Source organism: Lonchura striata, chromosome 1, assembly GCF_050655825.1.
Source record: "Lonchura striata isolate lonStrDom1 chromosome 1, ASM5065582v1, whole genome shotgun sequence".
NCBI classification, from domain to species: Eukaryota; Metazoa; Chordata; class Aves; order Passeriformes; family Estrildidae; genus Lonchura; species Lonchura striata.
The window spans coordinates 85,890,380-85,911,931 of NC_140703.1; the positions used below are offsets into that span (position 1 = coordinate 85,890,380).

The window sequence follows — 21,552 nt, forward strand, 5'->3', positions numbered from 1 at the left end:
TAGCAGGTGCACAAGCCAAATATATAAAGTAAAAATACAGCATTTCAGTGAGTGTCATTTATTGCAAACAATATTAATATTCTGATCTGAAGAAGGTTTTCTTGCCTTTGAGATTTCACTATGGAATCTCTTCTGGCTGAATCAAGAAGCAAATATAGCCAGATTTTGATATACCTACTGAAGTGGTGAATGTTAGTGGGGCTTTTTGAAGACAGTCTTCTCTGGACAGTATTTTGTTACTGGTAGTATGTTACTGGCAACTCTTGCATGAAGGCCTTTAAACAGCAAACTAAGAGCTTGAAAATAGCAGCTATTATAGAGAGATATGACAGGAAGCAAGCAATGGGGAAAGATTTTCTCTTGATAAAGACACAGTGTATATAAGCCACTTAAGTGCATATTTTAAACACTTTTCTTCAGCTTTTCAGTGAAATTATTTTGTATGTACTTGCCATCTTTACAATCTTTTCTAGTGCTAGACTTGAGCACACAGTGTCATGCTTTTCTGCAGTTCTCTGCTGATGTACGTGTTCCCTGGTTTGACAGGTAATGGTGTGACTGCATTTCCTGACATCAGGACACCTGTGATTATTGCTCAGAGATGTTGTTAATTGAGTATTTGCACTTCTGTAGACATAAGTTGCCCAGCTGTTATCTGTCAGGCTGGATTTGTATTACTATAACCATGTCACAGATACATTCTTTTCATGTTCCTACTTGATGATTTTGACAGGTCACACTGAAGGAACTAGACTGTATAGTACATTTGTGTGAACCAGCTTCCATGCTACTTCTAGCACAGAATATTGAATAACCAGGTCTCTGGGTACTGCAAAAATAATGACTGTCATATTCTGAAAGTGTACCAGATCAGCCTGTGCACTGCTTCTGCCCATTCCAAGAAAATGCATCATTGTGTTTGTTTCACTGTGCCTCACCTGTGCTTCAGTTGCACTGGTCCATCTTGTTCTTTATCTAAGACTGAAGGATATTGTGTTTCCAGCAGCAGTCAGGAACAGCTTGTGGTTACTGTTGGAGATGGTGTATCCAAAATAGCAAATCATCACCAGCAGTTGATTTGAAAGGCCTACTTTACTCATAGTGTCTCTGTTAGCTTCTAACAGAGAGCTTCAATGTGGTATATCAAGCTGTTATCATGTAACATGTTTCTGTAAAGCTTTTTTCCTTCCTTCTATTATTTGGAAATTTGATGGCTACTCCCAAGGTTCACACAACCATCAAACTCTGAGATGCATTTGCAGAGCAGTACTATGGCTTCATCTTGCAGGTGAGAAGCTGTGGCAAGGAACAAGACCTAAAGCATTCACTACAGCTTTCAGCTGCTCCTTTCTGATGCCTGCAATTGGGATTTTCTTTTCTTATGCTCCCACATATGCTCTTATGTATCAGTGAAACTTGGAAAGCCCAGTACTCTTCTCAACCAAACCCCTAAATACTTAGGTGTTCAAGAATGCCAAGTCATGCCCCCTGGTGAAAAGGGACTTGTGGTTGTTGGCATCACCTGGTAGCTCTTATAGGCTCAAGCCTGGAATCTAACTCTGCAGACAGCATGGCTTTGCTTTAAGGCTTTGTCACTCTTGGAAGAGACCCACCTTGCTGATATCATTAACAAATTTCAACAAACTGGACATGATCCTAGTGCTCAGCAACCTTCTGTGAGGTATAGCAAGGCTAATCTTAGGCATGTGTTGGAATGAGGCTGGGTTTTTTGTTTGAGCTGTCTAAACCAGTGCAGTGTTCTCATGTTCTGCCTGCTGATTTCTGGGAGTGGAGAGCAATTTTCTAAAGCAAACTGAAATTAAGTTTATTGTGCTGTTTGTGCAGAGTGGAACACCTCAGTTTATTTTAGAAAATTGTGTTCTGCACAGAAACATGATATTGGTGTTAAGATGAAGCAATGATACCGGTGATGGAGGGAAAAGAAAAGCCAGGGGATGCAGCTCTATGTAGTTTCGGTTACAGCTTCTTTGCACTTTGCTTCTTGGGAAGTGTTTTTGCCTTTGCTTTGTTGTCAGTCAGTCTGCCATCACCCAGCCCTTTTTCTAGCTCTCTGAGCTATGTCACAGTGCCCTCCCTGCCCCGGCATCTGTGGGGTTTCTGGCATCCTGTGAGTCAGTGCTGTAATTTTGATCAAGGTAAATGTGGAAGCCTAGCTAAATATATAGTTAAATCTTTCATAACTAATGGTAGAATTCTGATGGAAGTCTCTTTGGAAATATTAATAACTTTATTTGGATTTTTTTCTTCCTAGTGTAGTAAGTGATTATTTTAATAACTAAAATAGCTGTTCTTACTAGTGTCAAATTTTTGGTTTGCTTTTTATCTAAGTAGTCTTGAATTTTTTTTAATCCTGTTTAAAAATCTTTTATAGAGGTCTCTAGTTAATATTTTACAGTAAATTTATTATAAAGCATAGGCATCAATGAGGCTAGGGCTTAAGTCTAGCAAGATGGAATTATACAGATTTTATTGGCTAGAACTTGCCTTGCTTTTATGAGATATTTTCTCAGAAACTAGAACTGTGAAATGTTGCTCTGACAGAAATATTTTCTAGTCCTTTTCTGAAAAAAAAAATCAAATTACTTTTTAGGCAATCATGCCTTTTGCAAAATCTACAGCAATATTAGATGAGGATACCACAGTGGCTGCTCAGCCTGTCAGTATTAAATTGCAAAATCTTGAGTCTTGTTGACATCTCTGCAATTTGTCTGGCCTTAATATTTAATAAGCCTCATACTCTACAACCTCAGAGTGAGGGCAGTTCTTTTAAAAACCACCTTTTACTTTTGTCAGATTTCTTACCAGACTCTTTCAAATTAGAGGTGTGCTTGCATGTGTGATGGGTAGAGCAGTCATCAATTTTATGGCTCCATGCTCCTGTTGTATTAAACTTTTAAGGAGTTTGCAGACTGAATACTTTATATAGCACATCAGGACCTTGGGTTTGCTCCTGATCAGTGGGGACAGTGGCAAGGTTCAAGTTGCTTTTTTAGGAGGGTGAGTATTAGAAGTGTCCATGTAGTGCTGCATATTCTGGTTGTCCACTTGTCTCTGAATGGTTCACTGACACCTAGATTTTCCACAGGGAACAGAGGAGATGAATGAGAGGGGCAACCCATATCTGTCAGTGAAATGGCAACAGTGAAAGCAGTAGATAAAGGTTTGTGGATGTGCTAGGAAAAAGCAGCTGAGCCTACTCCATAAAGACAATTTTTTTGCATTTGTGTCCAGTAAAAAACCACAGAGAATCTTAAGAAATATAGTCTGAATAAACTTTCATTCTAAACTTCTGATTTAAACTCTGTTTTTGTCTTTGTATACACAGGAGTCAATTTTTAAGATCGCTAATCCTAAAAACCTGCAGGTTTCAACCAGTTGGACTTGTCATAGTGGAAAGTGTTCACCCCTTGCATTGTGTACTCCAAATTTGCTAGCTTGAGTTGGAGGCTGTCTTTGAAGCTACTGCCTCTCCTGGCTTTTGGGCAGTCTAAGGGAAGAAGCTGACTTCCTTCGTTCTGCAAACCCTTAAGCAGTAGAAAGTAATGCACAAATTTAAAAGTATTTGTCAATATGTTGGTGTATTTCACCAATGCAATCCATGCTTGAGGTGATAACGTTTTTAATTATTTTTGTGTAAGAAGCTGTGTAGCTGAAATTGAAAAGCTCTATTATGTGGTTTGGGAGTTTTCTAAAACTCTTCCAAAGCATTTCCGTCTTTAGACCCCGGAAGTGGCTTTTTTTAGGTCTCAAAAGTGGTTTTAGCAAGCAACATTCAGCTGACATCTAAGGAAAAAAAAATTCCTTTTATATTTTCTTTTTTCCCTGGAGGCTTGAGTAAATTTTTGGTAATTTCTTTTTCTCTGTAGTTATGACAGTTTCAAGTTGCAAATGCTTTGTCCTAATAGGTCTTTAAATTTTGAATCTGAGCTTGAACTTTTAGATTTGTTTGTCAGACTTAAGTCAGTTCTAACTCTTCAACACTTCAATTTGTTTTGTTTGCAGTTGTGTACTTTTCTTTTTTCCCCACTCATTGTGATGAACAGCATGGAAGATAAAAGTGTGGGAGCTGCTGCAAACTGCTAATGGCTTTTAAAAGGCAAATCATTAAATCTGTGCTCTTTTCAAGTGCACCAGAGACTTTGTGTCTGAAAAAAATGAACTTCATTTAAAGCACACCTGTGGCTTTTTTTAACATGAATTGCACAAAAGACATTCCGTTTCTGCCTATGAGATGTATATGAACTCAACTCTAATACTCTGAGACATTAAAACATTTCTTCTGAGGTGTAAGAAGTATCATGTTGTGCTGAAAATGCTGTTGGACTGGAAGCCTCAAGCAGTGGGTTGAAAGGAAAAGTTATTTATCTTCTGACTTGGTGCTTTGAAGATATGGGAAATCCTAGGCTGGTTTATCTTTGTTTTCATGCTTGGGTGCCTGGAAGAGATGACAGCTGTGTTTCCTGTTGGCTCTGGGCTATTCACCACTTCTAGTGGTTTCCCTAAATGTCAAGATATACAGAGGGCTGGTACCAAACCAAAGCTTGGTGGAGGCAAAATAGGAGTTGAAATGAGTTGCTCTAGATACTTTACCTCCACTGAGGTAGATCTGAGGTTAGTACTAGTCAAGCTTTTGTACTGTGAGGATATGAAGAAGTGCACATAACATTTAACCTGCAAATTCACATGGTAGAAAATCTTGGAATAAGTACTTTTTAAAGTTTCAAGAGGAGTTTCTCTAAGTATTTAATTAGTCATCTGTCTCTTAACTATGCTGTCCAAAAGCAGCAGTGCTAGCACATGATTTTTAAAAACAAAAATCCAGTTGCATGCTCCCTGAGGTAGCTCTCTCCATGAGCAGTGTTGATGGATATAGATTGTCTTAGGGCAGGGTGTGTAACCTTTTATCTACACATACCATTTTTCTGTGGATTTATTTTTTTTTTTTCCTTCTCTTAGTTTCAACTACTTATCTGATACCAGGGCCCTAACAGGCACATTGCTATTAAATGAGGTGCTTCTAGGATGGCAGTTGCAAACTGGATCAAATGCATTATAATATATTGCATGTTACTGTCACTGACACTTGCATTATTCTATCATGCAATTTTCTTAGTCTTTGGAGAAGTGAAATTGAATAGAAGCCAGAATTAGCTGACACTGTATTTTACTTGAAAAATCTAAATAGAAAAGTGAAATGAAAAGGCTGTGAAGGTTATATCTGAGCAGTGATGTGGCAGGCTACTTAAACTCATGTATGCAAAATGGATAAAGAATGTGCATGGTGAGCAGCAATGCTTGGTTTCATGGCCTGCTACTCTCTGTCATTGTGAGCATGGGTGTGGGTCCATCCTGTCCTCTAGTTTTATGTCAAGAGGGAGATATTCATACTTCTGGTGGCAAATGTATAAATTATTTTTAAAAGTATCATGTGCAAGTAATTATCTAAAGAGCAAGTTACTTCAGCAATTTTTCAACTGTACTGGTTAGACATAATTTTATTGATGAAAATGGTTATATTTTAATAAATCATGTCACAAGAAGAAAAAAATTAAGGATTTTTGGAGGGTATTCTGGTGATGCTTATCTGAAACAGCCCTGAAAATGCTGTGGTGTGAAAAAAGTGAAATGAAGATCCTTCTGCTGGCTTAGTATCTTCCTGACAGGGTACTCATCTACCTTGGGATGCAATAATTGCTTTATAGTGGTTGTTTTGCAAATGTCTAAACCCAAAATTTTAGTGTAGGACTGAGAGCTGTTGTGTTGAAATTGTGTGGGAAAACCTGCTGTCTTAACTTGAGTATTTCTTATGTTTGTTCTTTAAGTCGTTCAAGAGAATATGCAGGGAAGAAGAATGAATGACCAAAAGACAGCATGAATAAAAAATATGGTTTACACACTTAAAATTGGTTGTTTAAGAGGAAGCTCATGGGATTCTGCTGATGTAGGTGGAATGATTCTGATGGTTCTGCTCATGTAGCTGGGATCAGCCTTTGGAAGGGCTTACTCCTCACCTTTTTCTGTCTTGCCGAGGGATCTTGCACCAAATCCCTGTGGTGTCAGTAGTTGCCCTTGATGCCAGTGGACCAGATTATTCCATGTAGCAGCAATTGGCTGCTCCTCTTCTCTAGTAAATCTGATTTTATTAGCCCTCATCTGACGACACCTTTTGCCTAGGAAAAAACATGAAGTCATAGATTCCCATCCACTTCTGTGCCACCAATGAGACATGCTGGGATTAGAGTTGAGGTGGCATGCAGAGAAGAGATGAAATGGATTTGATTGCTTGGGCACCTTGTTGGCATCACTGGTGCTAAAAAAGATGTTAGGGATGGCAGAAATGTCAGGATGTAGCAGCACCTGTGATCTGTTTGGAGCAGGCAAGGAGGCAACAGTGTGTAGTGAGAGCAGAGCAAGAAGTTCGTGGCTAGGAGCTGTAGGGTGAGCTTGGCTGGAAAAAGGTAATGCCTGTGCCAGTTCAGGGGGAAAGAAGGAGGGTGGTAACAGGCTGTGTAGGGGCTTGGGAACTGCAGCTGTGGGACCTCTGGACAATGTACTGCTTGTAAGCAGGCTGAGCTTTGGGACAGCTTTTTTTTTTGTTACAGCTTAAAGTGAATTCTTTCTTTTTCTCCAACTCATGGGAATCAGTCAAGAAAGCAGAAGTGTTGTGAAACTGCTCATGCACTGCAGGCTGTGGCAGAAGTAATTTGCTGGCTTCTGCAGTTAGTACTAAAACAACTGATTAAATCAAATTTTGAACTACTTACAAAAGCAAGTAATAGTAGATTCCTTTGCTCCTCTGGACAGCTGTCCATAAGGTCCTAAAAGAGCATTTGCAGGCTTTTTTTCCCGGTTCAAAGCAGATATAGGGGGATGGATGTTAGAACAGCTGTGCAGGGGGATTGACAATTGTGGTGTGGTTGTGAGAAGGCCATGGTCAATGAGGTGCCTGTGCTCAGAGCAGTCACCCAGAAATGAGAAACAGGAAACATGTGGCTTCTTGGCTCTGCTTTGGGACATGTCTGTAAGGGGCAGATTGCTTCTGTGAGATGGAATAGATCTGTTGGACTGTGTGTGTTTGGATGCTGTAATAATAAGGTTTCTATGGTCAGACATAATGATCACAGAAAACTAGAGTTGTCATCTTGCTGCTATTTCTGTATTTTGGGTCAGTAAATTTCTCTGTAAGCCGCAAACCATTTTATCTACAAGTGCCGGTTGGTTTTCTGCCCACAGCTACAGAACATGGGGCTTGCCTCAGCAAAAATTTAGTTTCTTGAAAATTCAGTCAACTTGAAATCTTTGTCCCCTCTACATGTAGAAGATTATATTGTTAGTAACTGGAAAGGGCTTGATGCATAAAGATCTTTGGGAAGAGAGAATTACATTTTGGGAAGAGAGAAGTAATGTTTTCAGTTGTTTCAAGGAGAACTTTTCTGGTACATGTTTTATTTTATTCACCTTGCTCAAATTTCTTCTTGTTCTTTTCCTCCTAAGACTTTGTTTTGCCCCTTATCCTAATCACAAGTTCCCAGAAATGGTTTTTAGGATGAAGGCCTCCACACACATCTATTACTTTCTACAAATGAGCAAAGGCCTGAGGATGTGATGTCAGAATGTTCCTAGTACGAAAATAGACCTAGCTACCCTCCTTGTAGCTATTGTGAGATCTCTGAACCCAAAACTGTACCAAGATGCATGCAGTTCCTGCCCCTTCCCCCTTGCCTTAAGTAAAACCTTCAAAATTAAATGACAGTGTCAGGAAAGAGATTGTTGCTGCTTAATGAGTTTCAATTGGGTTATAGATTGAAGCCTGACTCCTTGCAATGACAGATTAATAACTCCTTCTGCTGAAGCTTTATGAGGGGGATAATTATTTTCTGGGCTCTTTTTTTTTTTTTTAACTGAAAAGCTCTTTCTTGCTAGTGCCTGAGCCAGATGCTGTTACTGTAAATCTTTTTGTAACAAAAGATTTTACATTATTTTTCAGACTCTGAGGAACTTGCGGCCTCCTGTCTGAGATATGCTGAGTGTTCTGCCATGCAAATGGGAGAAAAAAGCAGTAACAGAACACAAGAATTAAATAGAAAGCTTTCTGTTTTACACAATTATATAAATATAATTAATGTATTATTAAATAATATAAATATGAATACTTATAATAAAAATAAAATTAAAAAACCTGCTGCTGCTTCTGCTTTTCTTATTGGTGCCTGCCAGCATGGTCACTGATGTGCCTGGGGGAAAGAATCTTGGTGTTTGTGGTTTTACTCATCTTGCTTAGAATTCTGTATTGAAAGAAATGCTTCAGCTCTGCTGCTGCTGCAGGGGACTGGGACCAGTTGCAGCTGGCATTCTGGTAGGGAGTCACTCCTGTGTGAAGGAAGGAAAGGGAGCCACAGTGAGGCAAAAGTTGGTGTCTTTGTGGTGGTCCATTGCTGCTCACATCTCTAGGAACATATTGGTACATGTATAGCTTTCACTATTTGGGTTTATAAATAAGGAGGGAAACTTACATTTTGAAAAGTATAAAGGAGCTTTTAAAATGTTGTTTAAAAAGTATTTAACAGCAAATGCTTTAAATGCTTAAATCTGTGTTGCGTGAAACAATGCTCATGCAGTAACTAAACTTGAATGCCCCTGAGTTGAGATTAGTTGCAGACTCTGTAATCTCTGACAAATACTTGTGCCCTTTACAACTGTGGTATTTTATTTCTAAGTTGAGACTGTCCTCTGTAGCTTGTCCAAGGTCTTTCACTGAGTCACTTCTAAGGCTGGGGCTGGCCCAGGAGCTTTGACTCATAGTCCTGTGCTTGGACCAGAGGCCACATGTGATTGCCACAGGACAGCAGCTTCTTCCAGGGCTGCCTGTCAGTTCAGGCTGTTTGACAGATGCTGTTGGCTCGGGGCATGTGTGTTTTGTGGCTTTAGGGGTATTTTTGACGCTTCTAAATTTTTTTGTCTTTTCTGGATTTTAGATTCTAGGGGAGGATAAAACCAGCAATTTTTCTTACTGGCTATCATTTTGCCACATATTGTCATCTTTCTGTGGCTGCCCTTTTGCTAATAGAGTCTACTCATCCCTCCAAATTATTTGGAACAAATTAATTTTTCTGGCACTATAGCTCTCCTGTGCAAATGTAAAGCTGTATGTGAAACGTAATAGCTCTTAGAAACTAACTTTTGAAATTCCAAAGGAGTCTTCTGTTTAAGTCTCCTGATAGTTGTGTTTTTAAATTGGTCTTCTACTTTGAACCTGTTCTTTAACCTCACCATCAGTAAGAATGTGCATTACAGAATAAAGCATACCTGTCTACTCCTGTAGTTCATAATTTGTTTTTTACCATTTTGATATACATACAAGTATGTAAATCACACAACATGAAAAAGAATTATATCCCTATGCTCCTGTGAGTTTTTTGGAACCAAAGGCTTGTGAGAATGCACGAGTTCACAGTGCACATGTGTCTGGCAGCACAAAGCCAGCAAGTTAATTTCATTTTTGGTTCTGCACAGTGTGCCAATGGTTTTTTGTGTAATCTGTTTTTAAATTCAAAACTATGCTTAGTTTGGCTTGTTTTAAAAGTGAATGAAATGCTTATTACAAAGATGCCCTTGATAGCATAGTGCTACGTCTGCCTACAAGGAGGAAGAACTACCCGCTTGTTTATTGTCTTTTAACTTCCTTATCCAAAATAGCCCTAAGGCAATGACAAAGCACGACCTTGAACTTGTTATTCAGAATTTTAGGGTTTGGATATCCTCAAAATTTCTTCCCAACTTCAAGAATAGACATCCTCTGCCTTCTTTTTCTGATGAAAAATGCTGGTTTTAAATTTTTTTTAACTGAAATATAGTGATGATTTATTATGCTCAGTGCTCACACTGCTGAACATAAACTGCTTCCCATTTTTCAAAGTTTGCATCTTCTGCAGCAATGTGACAAGCTGGTGAATGCCACAAGGCAACATTGCACCATTGAGACAGTAGTTGATGATTAGCTATGCTGAGTGCAAGACAGAATCACAGAATCACAATTAGGTTGGAAAAGACCTCTGAGATCAAATTCAGTTCGGGACCTAACACCACCATGTCAATAGACCATGGCAGTGGGTGGCACATGCAGTTGTTCCTTAAACACCTCCAGGGATGGTGACTCCACCACCTCCCTGTTTGTTCCAATGTCTAAGCAGCCTTTCTGTGAACAAATTCCTCCTAATGTCTAGCTTCAACCTTTCCTGCCACAGCTTTAGGCAATTTCCACTTGTCCTGTTGCTAGCTGCCTGGGATCTCCTGGTCACCCCTTTTGCCTGCTTTTGATAGGGTCAGTTGAGGCCCAAGGCGGGTGGAAGTCAGGGTGGACTGAGGCAGTAAAAGCAGCCCCCTCCTAGTCTGCTGGGTCTTTTTGGCTTTCATGATAAGACTCATTGCTATTTATTTTGCTCTGACTTACTGAGTTAGGAGAGCAGTCTGTCATTTAAACAAAATAAAAACCCAGCTCCAAAGCAACAAAAAGCCCCATGACCTGATCCAGAAAGCAATTAAGGTGATTTAAAATAATTTTTTGCAGTAGGAAGTATCTGTCTGAGGAGTCCAAATGTTCATGAGAAAGACCTTAGGAGGTAGTTTTGTCCAGCCCTTTGCTCACAGCAGTCCCCCACAGCTTGGGTTGCTTATGGCCATACTCAAGTGAGTTTTGGCTATATGCATGGAAGGAGATTATGCAGCCTTTGTGACAGCCTGCTTTGGTACTCAACCACTTCATTGTTTTTTTTTTTTAAAAAAAAAAGTGCTAATTTTTTTTTTTTTTTTGCGTACACTGCAACAAGTTTATTGCCTTTAATATGAATCACTGTACACTTTCCAGAAGATCCTGTCCCTCCCTCTTCTGTCTCCCCAGAGTGTAGCTGCAAACAGCAGTAAAATCTCTACTAAGTCTCTTCAGTTTGAAGGTTGGAAGGGAAGGACCCTCAATTTTCAGCACCTGGCTCTTTACCAGAAGTGTATGAAGGAACCTGTATCTGAACAGGTTTGAGCTCACGGATTGATCCACTCCACTGCTTCACAGATCAAGTTGAATTCACCGATCAAACTGTGTGATGTGAAGTGTGAATGCCTCTGGTTCCTGCAGTCAGCTGCCAGCTGGCACCCCCTGAAACCTCAGGGCTGCTTCATCAGAGAGCTGGGCTGGAAATCACACAGACCACAGCTCTTAGCAGATAAAGGCACTCGTGGTTATGTGTGTATTTCTGAATTCATGTTCTCGCTTCAGTGACTTCTGTACTCAAACAAACCAAAAGTAAAGATGACATTTTAAATGGTGTATTGCTAGATTGGTGTTGACCAATCTATTTGCATCAAAGGAGGTTTAGATTGGATATTAGGATTATTTTTTTTCACTGAAAGGATGATCAAGGATTGGAATTACCCGGGAAAGTGGATGAGTAACCATCCCTCGAGGTGTTTACAAGATGTGCAGGTGTGGCACGTAGGAGCATGGTTTAATGGTGGGCTTGGCAGTGCCAGGTTAACTGTTGATCTTAGATTGTCTTAGGTATTTTCCTACTTAGGTATTTTCTGACTCGGTGATCTTAGGTATTTTCCAACCTAAATGATGCTATGACTATATCTGAAATCCAATATTTTTCATTGTCAATAGTGATTTGTTTCAGAAGGGACAAAATATTCCCAGGATTTAACACTTCATTTTTAATAAGATATTCTTTGTATACAACCTGCATGATCAGCATTGTACAGGCAAGCTGCTGGCATAAATGCTCTCTATTAAAAGTGAGAGTGCAAGTCATGCATACAGGTTATTACATATTAGTTTTTGAGATAATTCTTCATAAGAGTATTTGAGCAATGAAGTAAACTTGCTCTTGCAATAGCTACCACAACCAAAACTTTGAAAGTAAGGCCCTTCTCAAATTTTGAAATATTTGTACCCAGTTATGGCTTTTTCTATCTTGTTGCAGTCTTGCAATAAAAGGCACTGCTGGATTTATTTGGCCTAGAGGTTCTCTTTTAGAAGAGCTAGAGTCTTCTTAAGCAGTCAGAAACATATTTGCTTTTGTTCCAGGTTCTCCATAACTCTCCAGCAGTAACACCTTGGGAAGGAGTAACACAGAGTTTATGTACTGATTCTTCTGTATCTGTTCCTAGGTTCCAGCAGCCATTCCTTGCTTCCAAATAAGCAACAGAGCTATACTGAATTTATGCTTATGTTAACAGTAAGTAAGACTTAGTCTAGGCTTATCCACTGAAAAATTCCAGGTGTCTCTCTATTCTACTTTTGTTCTTCAGCTGCAACTCTGATGTTTCAGGAATGGTTGAAATCAAGTATCCAGGGAGAATTACAGAGGATGCCCTGGTCTTCTGTATGACACCTAATGGCAGACAGCTTAGAAGGGCATCCTTCCTGAGGCTTTAAGTCAGGCAGTTTCTTCTGCCTGAAAAGCATTTGGGGATTTTGTTTTTTGTGATCCTGGAGAGCTGATTGAGCTGTCTGAGCTTTGCTAATGTCATATTATCAAGTGAGATGCGACGTAGAAATCACATAACAAGTCAAGGAACTTTTTAGTGTGTAAAAGATGCAATGTTCATTGGAAAACAGAAAACTTTTCCAAATAGTTTTTTGTGAAGATTTCAAATATTTTTAGGAAAAGCACTAATGACTTATTGTCAAATGTGTGCTTTAATGTTTCACTTCAATGTTCAAAACCTGTTGGTTTGGGACTATATGATGTATATAGTAGTATGCCTGTACCTTTGTAAAGTCAGGGATCTTTCTATTCTTCTAATTCATCTTTTGAAATAACAAATGTCTAGTATTTTTCCAATGAAACTGGCTGAGGAATCTGTGTGTCTTCCTTGGGGCCCTTTTGTTTTCATACATATTTCCTTTAATGACTGAGCTGTGGGTGGCTTTATCCACTTGACTGCTTCTGACAGCCTTTTGCCTCAACAAAGGTCCAGGTGCATCCTGCTGCAAGAGAGCACCCTGACAGCAAAGACCATGTGTTCCTAAACTGCATGGATCTCAGTATAAAAACCTCATCCATTTTGCTTTTTTATCAATAGGAGGTGTAAAAAATGCCCTGTAGCTCTGCTGCTGGGCTATGGGAGACCGAGGATACGGGATAGAATGTTTCACTTCAAATGTGAAGTACTAGTTTTGAATATAATTGTCATATAACTGGTATATCTTACTGTGGAGGAGAATGTACAAGTGGATTATATCCAGTTATAAAGTGCAATTACCTCCTGTTCTCAGGTTTCTCTTCCTAATGAAATAGTAATGAGATTTCCCATCTGTTTTTGCAATGCATTCAGTAAGGATAGTCTCTGACCCTAAGAAGCTACCAATGTTCCCCTCTATTCTCAGCTGAGTAGCAATATAGAATTGGCTTTATACCACAGCTATGTATAAGTTCATCTGTACAGTTTTATTTTGCATTCTGATTTACTGCAGGATTTCTGGCTGATGCTGGTTAGATCAATTTTTACCACAGTCAGTCTTCCTGATGTCTTCTGTGAGCGTAGCCTTTCCTAGCTGTGAGTAGGGTGAGAGCAGCAGAAATCTTAGGCTGCTCGCCTGGCTGGGTTGGTGAAGGGGTCTGTAGCTTTAACTGGTAGTGCAAGTGGCTTGGAGGTGACTGGCTGTAACCTGTCACTTTGTGCAGAGCTGTGTTTCTGCCTCATCCATCATATATAGCTGCAAAGTGCTCTGGTGGTGTTAGCAGATACTTCTATAAATCTGTGTTTTTGAATTGTTAGCATTGAAATTTCAGTAAGTAGAAATATCTTGTTTAGGAGATCTCTTCCAGTGTTCTCTCTGAGTATGTACTTCCCTTTTCTAAATAAAATGTATCTTAATATTCCAGGTACTTTGGAATTATCATGTTGCTGCTCTGTTCTTAGAGAAGGAAGGCTGGAGATGAGCCTCCCACTAGTGTCACCGCTGCTACCTGCTGTATCTTCTTGCATTAAAAGTTTTGTTTGTATGGACTTGAGGTGTACTTCTTTGGTTGGTTTTTTGGGGATGCAGCTTAGTTACTCTTTGCCCTATGTTTTTGTCATGCATAGTAGATTTTTGGTTTGTTTTACCTCGTTTATTTTTTGGTTACTACCTGTGAGCTTAATTTACTCTCTGGGGAAACTGGATGCAGAGGGAGGGTCACAGGGAGCAAATCCAACACTGACTATGACTTGTGAGCAAAAGCACCAAACATCCATCTTCATCTTGCAGTTGTCTGGAACAAGGATTAAATTGCAGATCATCCTAAGCCAACAGGGGAGCGTTTAGTAAGTGGGTATCAATTTGTTTACTTACCAGACCAAAACCACTTTTACCGTTCTTATATGTTCTCTCTGCAGATGTTCTTTTCTTAGTATATTATAAGAGGATGGTGCTCCGTTAGAACTTTGTGCTTCTCCAGCCCCCTGGCATTAAGTTACAAATTATTTTTGTTACTGTGTCTGGTGCATTTGTTATTAATAGTCTTTTCTGGCTGGATTTTCTCTGCTGCCTAAGCGATTTGTCCTGTATTCCTGAATCCTGGGCCTCTTATGATTGCTCACTTACACCTTCTTTTATTTTTGTTTATGTAGAGAATGCTTGCAAATGACATATAGTGGCTTCTTTGTGCATGTCATCTGTCCTAGTTTTAAAGTTTGTGGAGTAAACAGAAGATTGTGCAACAGGCATTGTTTACTTGCCTAGAACTATAAGACTAAAAACTGTGTTCTTGCTGCAGCCATAAAATAATATGGCAAACATCACAATTCCAGATCAGTTACTGTCACATGTTTTCAGCAGTCATTGTTTTCTGGCAATAGTGTTTGCTCGGTTCTGTCCTAAGGCTGGTGAAATGCATTTGTTATGTCCGGCCTCTCATGTGACAGGGGTTTTACACTTTTGAGGTGTGAATGAGGGTGAAGAAGACAAAAACTGAAATGGAACCTTTTGTTTGTCACTTCAGTCAGGTAGCAGGTACTTCAGATCCACTGGTAGTTTTGATGTGATCAGAGCCTCTCTTCCTCTGCAGCAAACTGATAGTAACAATTCACTTCAACGTGTTTATGATGCCCATATACTTGTAAAGTTCATGCATGATCCCTTGGATAATGTTTGATACTTGTAAAATGCAGGAGTAGCAGATCAGGCTCATAGGTTTTTACTTCTCTTCCAGGACTCATAGTTGGGGTGATCCTGAGGTACGGGACTCCCTCCACGAGTGGCCATGACAAACCATTCAGCTGCTCGCAGGAGGACAGGCCCTTCACCACCCTGCTGGTCAACGTCAGCGGCAAGTTCTTCGAGTACACGCTCAAAGGGGAAATCAGCCCTGGCAAGATCCACAACGTGGAGCAGAATGACATGTTGAGAAAGGTGAGGCTACACCATTTTGCATGACTGACTAAGTATTTCTCCTTTATCTGTGCTTCCCTCTCTCCTCCCTCCATACCGTTTGAACCTTAAGTAGTGTCAACAGCAACAGCACTTTAATGCTTCATTCAAAACCACCTTCTGTATTATACCACTGCTGGAGAAACTGTGCTCTGTTACATGTATGTAGTGCTGTCCTAAAGGCCTTGGTTTGAAGACTTAACTCTGTATCTGTAGAATTCACAGAGACCAGCTGAACAGAAAAAAAGAAAAAAAGGCCTTGTGCTGCTTTGTATAAATGCAATATAAGGAAAATGATAATTTCTTAGTGCAAAGTGATTGTTCCTTGTTTTTTTGTTTGTTTGTTTGTTTGTGGGTTTTTTGTTTGTTTTGTTTTTTTCCAGGGTTTTAAAATCTGCGTATTGTCAGGAAATAGTTACTGCTTCCACCCAATAAACCAGCAAATGAGACAGTCTGGTGTTAGAAGTAAAATTCACTTATCAGCAGTTATTCAGATGTGTTATTTGCTTTTTTATTCAGTGTCAGGAATTAATCACCTTTTGTGTGTATCAAAGCTAGACTTAGAAGCATAGGATTGTGATCTAAAATTACTTCTTTCTGCAGATTATGAAGAGAGCTTAGCTGTCTATGTGTATCTGTCTGCAGTAGGTATCTCAAGGAAATGAGTACTGCTCTGGGAGGGCACAGTTGTAGTGTTTGTCTTCTAACCTGGGCTTAGGCAGCAGGTGAAGAGAGCCTAGTTATTGTCATATGTGTGAGGGTCTTCTGTTTGCATTTAAAATGTTATTTTTTGTTCTTTAGTGTAGTGTAGTCCTTCATGGATATGTGGAACTTCTACTGAAATACATGGAAGAGGTGTATGATCCAAATTTCTGAAGACCAGTCTTGTATCTCATTTGCCAGGCTTACACTAACTATTCAGTGGCTAAATTTGCACAAAAAAGTAAGCTAAAATAGCATTTCATATGCAGCTATACCAATATCAGGTATCACAATAGGAGAGATCTTTTCCAGCATAATTTTAGAATTTTTTTCTTTAAAATAGGAGACTGTGTTTGGACTGCTGCCAGATCACGATGTAATGCATGTTCTTTCTAGATGCTATTTACCAACAAGAGCTGCAGCTTTTTGCTGCTATGTACAAATAGAACTGTCCAATGTTTTAGAGGCTCAACTTATCTATTTCAACAACCATAAATACTTGTTGTCAGAAAATGAATGAAGAAAAAAGTCCCAACAATTTGTGTATGTCTGTTTCTAATTGAAATTTCATATTTTATCTTTTAGGTAACATTTGACCCAGAAGTGTTCTTCAACATTCTATTGCCTCCTATTATTTTTCATGCTGGTTATAGCCTGAAAAAAGTAAGTGCAATATCTTCTGAGGAGAATAGATCCTTTTTTTAAAATGAAAGATTGCTGATTTGGTCAGGATTGTAGTCTCCTTTCAGGCATTTACTTACAGTAAGAAAAATCTCATTTCCTCCAGAGATGGTTAGGTCATATTGTTTTAAGAGAAAATACATATATTTTTGAGTAAAAATGTATTAAACTTTACTTAATTTTGCTGATTTATTTTCCTTTGAACTTAGCCAGACATTGATATCAGTTTCATTTAAAGTAAAAGATGTTCTGTTATGAATTGTTTTGGTCCTTCTCAAATGTCCAAAATGCAATAATAAATTATGCTGAGAGGCAGACCTAATCCTGAATCCCAGTGAAGATGTGCCAGACCCTTAATGGCAGTAGGGCCCAGATTGTGATCTTGCTTGAAGACACCATGAATTGGTGCTGGTTTCTGTCAATAAGCCTTCTGTCAGTAAGCTACATGTAGGGTCTAATGCATGGCACAGATCTGGTTTATTCAATTTATTGAAGTTAGATTGAATTTACATAGCAGTAATTGAAATGTTTCTCTGAAATAGAAGTGTATTTCTCTCTATTGATACAAATGAAGTAGTGTGCTACATGGTTCTGAATGGGCAATATAACTTTTCTGAAGTATATAAACCTCTTTTTCTTGTGCAGAGACACTTTTTCAGGAATTTGGGGTCCATTTTGGCTTATGCCTTTTTAGGAACAGCAGTGTCTTGTTTTATTATTGGGTAAGTAAACTGATATCAGTTCCTCTCTACACTAAAGTTTAAGCTGATAAACACTCTCTCTCTTTGCCTACATATATATATTTTATGTATGTATATACACACACATTTAGTTTAAGATAACTGGTCATGTTGATTTGCTTGCCTGCAATCTCTTATCCTGCTCATATTACTGTGTCTTTTATATGGATATTCTGATTAACAGAAATCCTGAATTGTATTGGTGACCTTGACTTGTCTCTCAAAAATTCACTAGAGAAGTAATCTATTATTGTAGATTATTCTTACCTCAGAGCTTTTGGCCTTTGTGCTGGGAGAAATAGTTCTAGGGGAATTTTGAGCAGAGAGAACTTTGTGGAAATGGAAGAAACATGTAGACTCTGTGCTAATTGTGTGAAGATTTCAGATTTACTGGTTTTATATTATGTCTTCTGGATCATACATTGCTTGATTTGCTTCACAGGGAAAAGAGGAAAGTTCACTTTGAGAGCTTTGTGCTACACTGTGGCAGTGTCCCACTGAGCTGTAGCATAAACAAGCCTGTCTGAAATATTGTTGTTTGTGCTTTCCCTTGGCCTGACTGAAAGGCACCATATTGTTTGACTTGGAATGTTTTATCTTCTTTCTCTTCAGGAATCTCATGTATGGGGTTGTGAAACTAATGAAGTTGGTGGGTCAGCTGTCTGATAAATTCTATTATACAGACTGCCTCCTCTTTGGAGCGATAATATCTGCCACTGATCCAGGTAGCTTGATGAACATTTTTAATAAACTTCCAAAATAACGCTATTGTTAGGATTTTCAGCTGCATATTAACAGAACTCTATTTTCAGTTATGTTATTAGCATCTCTGAACCTCTTCTCTGCAATACATGCAAATTCATTTTGAAAAACATTTTGTAAACTGTTCTCTGCTGATTTGTGACTAAACTGGCATGACATCATAGTATATTTGGAGAAAAGTCTAACACTCCTCCTTTTCAAATACTTAAATATGTTTTTTGTTAAGTGGTTTATTGTTAATTGTGCAACAAAATAGATGAAATTATTGCATTTTTGGGATAGCAGGACTTCCTTCTTCAGCTACATTGCTTGGGGCTAGGAAATTTAAGAGCAATATTTGAAGCTTTTAGAGTCTTTAGGTGGGGGATTTTCTTTTCCTCTTTCAAATAAACTTCATGTTTTATAAGTTAGGGCAGAAGAATCCTTTTCTGGCCAAGTAATTTCATCTTTTGCCCAAACAATGTAGACATCCTTCAGAGTCAAGCAGGATCACATTGAAGTCTCCACTTGACAGATCAGTTTGTAGGGCTGGCAAAGGTCAGGTGCCAGGGTGGGGAGTGCTGAAGTATGAAGCTTGACATTTAAAGCAGTTTATTTGAGGTGCCTAGTGGTGATTAGTGTGAAAATGGGAAGTAGCTCCTGTGATTGAGCTGAGCTCTGAACAGCTGGTGGTTGCATACAATTTATGCAAAAAATCACCATGTGATTTTTTGAAGTGCATATTATGGGAACAACTTCAAGATCATGGTCTTTCATCTCAGAATTTTCTTGGGAGAATGATTATAAATATTTAGCACTCTTGTCCTTTTTAAATTATGTGGAAATTCACACCTGTGGCATAATGGATACTTAGGGAACACTTAGGATAACTTGTACTATTTTACAATGGCTGAAATAATAAACCTATGTCAACAATCCATACCAGCTTTTAAAAGCAGGAAGAGCTGCACAACATTTTGCTTACTGTCTTAAATGGAAGATGTTCTAAAATAATACAGGGCTTTGGTAGAAGGACTTTGTCTGCCCCATGCCCCTTGATCATGGGGGCCTTGCTATGAGCGCTGTGCAGGTGGGAGGACAAAAGAGCCACCTCTTAATGGAGCTGGTGTAAAACTGATGGAGGAATTGCTTACTTGTAGGTAAACATGACTAAGGTTTCCCATTTTAGTTTTGATCCTGCACTTCACTTCCTGCATTTTCTTCCTTTAGCCAAATTGGAAAGTCTGCTCCACAGCTCATGTAGTCATTGCAGTGTTGTTTTCATCTTTTCTTTCTGTAGTTACCGTGCTAGCAATATTTAATGAGCTGCATGCTGATGTCGATCTCTATGCCCTTCTGTTTGGAGAGAGCGTGTTGAATGACGCTGTTGCCATTGTATTATCCTCGTAAGTTACTATGGGAATTTCTACTCTGAAATTACTAAATTGCTTTTGGCACTTGTCTAAAATAAATGCTTTTTTTTTGAGAAACATTATTTCAAGTTTAAATGGATTGCCTTTAACTGGATTGATAACCATTCCAAACATTTTCCAAGGCCCCTAATGCATATATAGGCCAGAATGACACACATGCCTTCAGCATGGGATTGTCTCCCTGTTGCTCAGGTAGTGTTGTTACAAAAATATCTTTCCTGATATCACTTCTAACTTGTCATTGTGTTCTCTCTTTCTAGATCTATAGTTGCTTACCAGCCAACAGGTGAAAATACCCATGCTTTTGATGCTGCAGCATTTTTCAAGTCTGTTGGTGTTTTCCTGGGAATATTCAGTGGTTCTTTCATGATGGGAGCAGTGACAGGAGTTGTGACAGCTCTGATATCCTTTTCCATATTTGGTTATTACAACAGAAATAGCACATGTAGATATTATCAGGGCTTTCCTTTTTCCCATTGTAGCAGAATTGACTCTAGCTTGTTTAATTATGAGCATGAAGATATGATAAGTATTCATTTGACTTCTTTTCTATAGAAAGACATTATAGGTACTCACAGAAATCAATTCTTTCCAACAAATTGAGGCCATAGTAGAAATTTTAGTGGTGTTGCTGCAACAAACCAAGGAAGGGCATTAAACAGGCGTGTCCTAATAATGCTTAATTTCTTTTTATGGAGTTATAAAACATAGTTTTATAGTCTTGAAAGACATCTCCTGTGATAAATGGTATTTGATTCTACCTTCAGCAAAATCTCTGTTATTTCTGACCCCCACAGCATTCTTTGAGTCCTGCTTTTTTTTTTTTTTTTTTTTTTTTTTTTTTTTTTTTTCCTTCCAGAAATCTGATGTCATACATCTTGGATAAGATTGTATCTCAATTCTCAATGAGAGTTTAACTCAATAACATGATGTGCCTTGCATGATCTATGCTGTTCTCTTGATCCCTGTTGCTGTTATTTGGTTAGATTTCTGAGGTGCTTAGCATGCAATTTGTGTGGGTCTTGTTTTAGGCTCAGGTAGTAGACCTTCAGCCTGACCTACTCCAGGAGTCATGATGCTCCTTCAGGAACCAAATGAAGTCTTTGCTTTCTGACAGACTAGTATGGCCATTTTTGTACATATCCCAGGCTGCTCTGATGTGTCTGGGCTTCTGAACCCTGACCTGAAAGGGGTAAAATGTGCTGTTCTGTACAGGGATCATGAACCTGTGACTCTGAAGCAGAACTGTCTGAACTGTATCTTATATACACACACTATGCAGAACTGCCTGACAAGTCTGCATGATGGAAACCCTTTAAGTATAATGGGGAAGATGTGCTGTTGATGCTTTAATGTTCAGTCTCAGTTCCACTGATCTGCAATTTATGTGACCCAGAACCACAATTCTTCCTCTGGCTTTTAGGCTACCAGCAGCCATCCATAGCTCTCACTACTCAAATGCAGTTGTTGTGGGTTTTGGCTTGCTGGTTGGATACTAATTAAGGCTGAAATGCCTTCAGATCCACTTTGTAAAGTTATGCTTCTAAAGCAGCAACCAATCCTTGCTTTTTCTAATGGTTGTGCTCAGGAAGGTGATGTGAGGCTGTTCAGAACAAAGCCTCTGGGGTGGCATTTTGTGTGTGTGGTGGGAATATTTTTCTTTTTGTTCTGTTTTAGTTTTGTGATGTTCTTTTTCCTTGTTTGTTTAATTATATGACTATTTTATTTTGGAAACATCCTTAATGTTATGCAATGCTGTAGAAGCAAAAAAAATTTGCCTTTTACTATTCATACTTGATTAGTACCCATAAATTAAGGATTAAGT

At 38.8% G+C, this 21,552-nt stretch overlaps 1 protein-coding gene across 9 annotated transcripts in view; it reads left to right on the plus strand.

Moving 5' to 3' along the window:
- SLC9A7 (solute carrier family 9 member A7) overlaps window positions 1–21,552 on the plus strand; it is a 66,769-nt gene that overhangs the window by 15,503 nt on the left and 29,714 nt on the right. For all 9 annotated transcript variants that reach the window (XR_014949532.1, XR_014949541.1, XM_077781517.2 and 6 more), the window contains exons 2-7: window positions 15,213–15,412; window positions 16,718–16,795; window positions 17,459–17,535; window positions 18,166–18,278; window positions 19,595–19,700; window positions 19,988–20,134. Coding sequence is in view for 7 of the 9 variants with exons in the window: in XM_077781517.2 (XP_077637643.1) it covers window positions 15,213–15,412; window positions 16,718–16,795; window positions 17,459–17,535; window positions 18,166–18,278; window positions 19,595–19,700; window positions 19,988–20,134 (721 nt within the window). In the remaining 2 variants the exon portion in view is untranslated. The remainder of the gene's footprint in view (window positions 1–15,212; window positions 15,413–16,717; window positions 16,796–17,458; window positions 17,536–18,165; window positions 18,279–19,594; window positions 19,701–19,987; window positions 20,135–21,552) is intronic.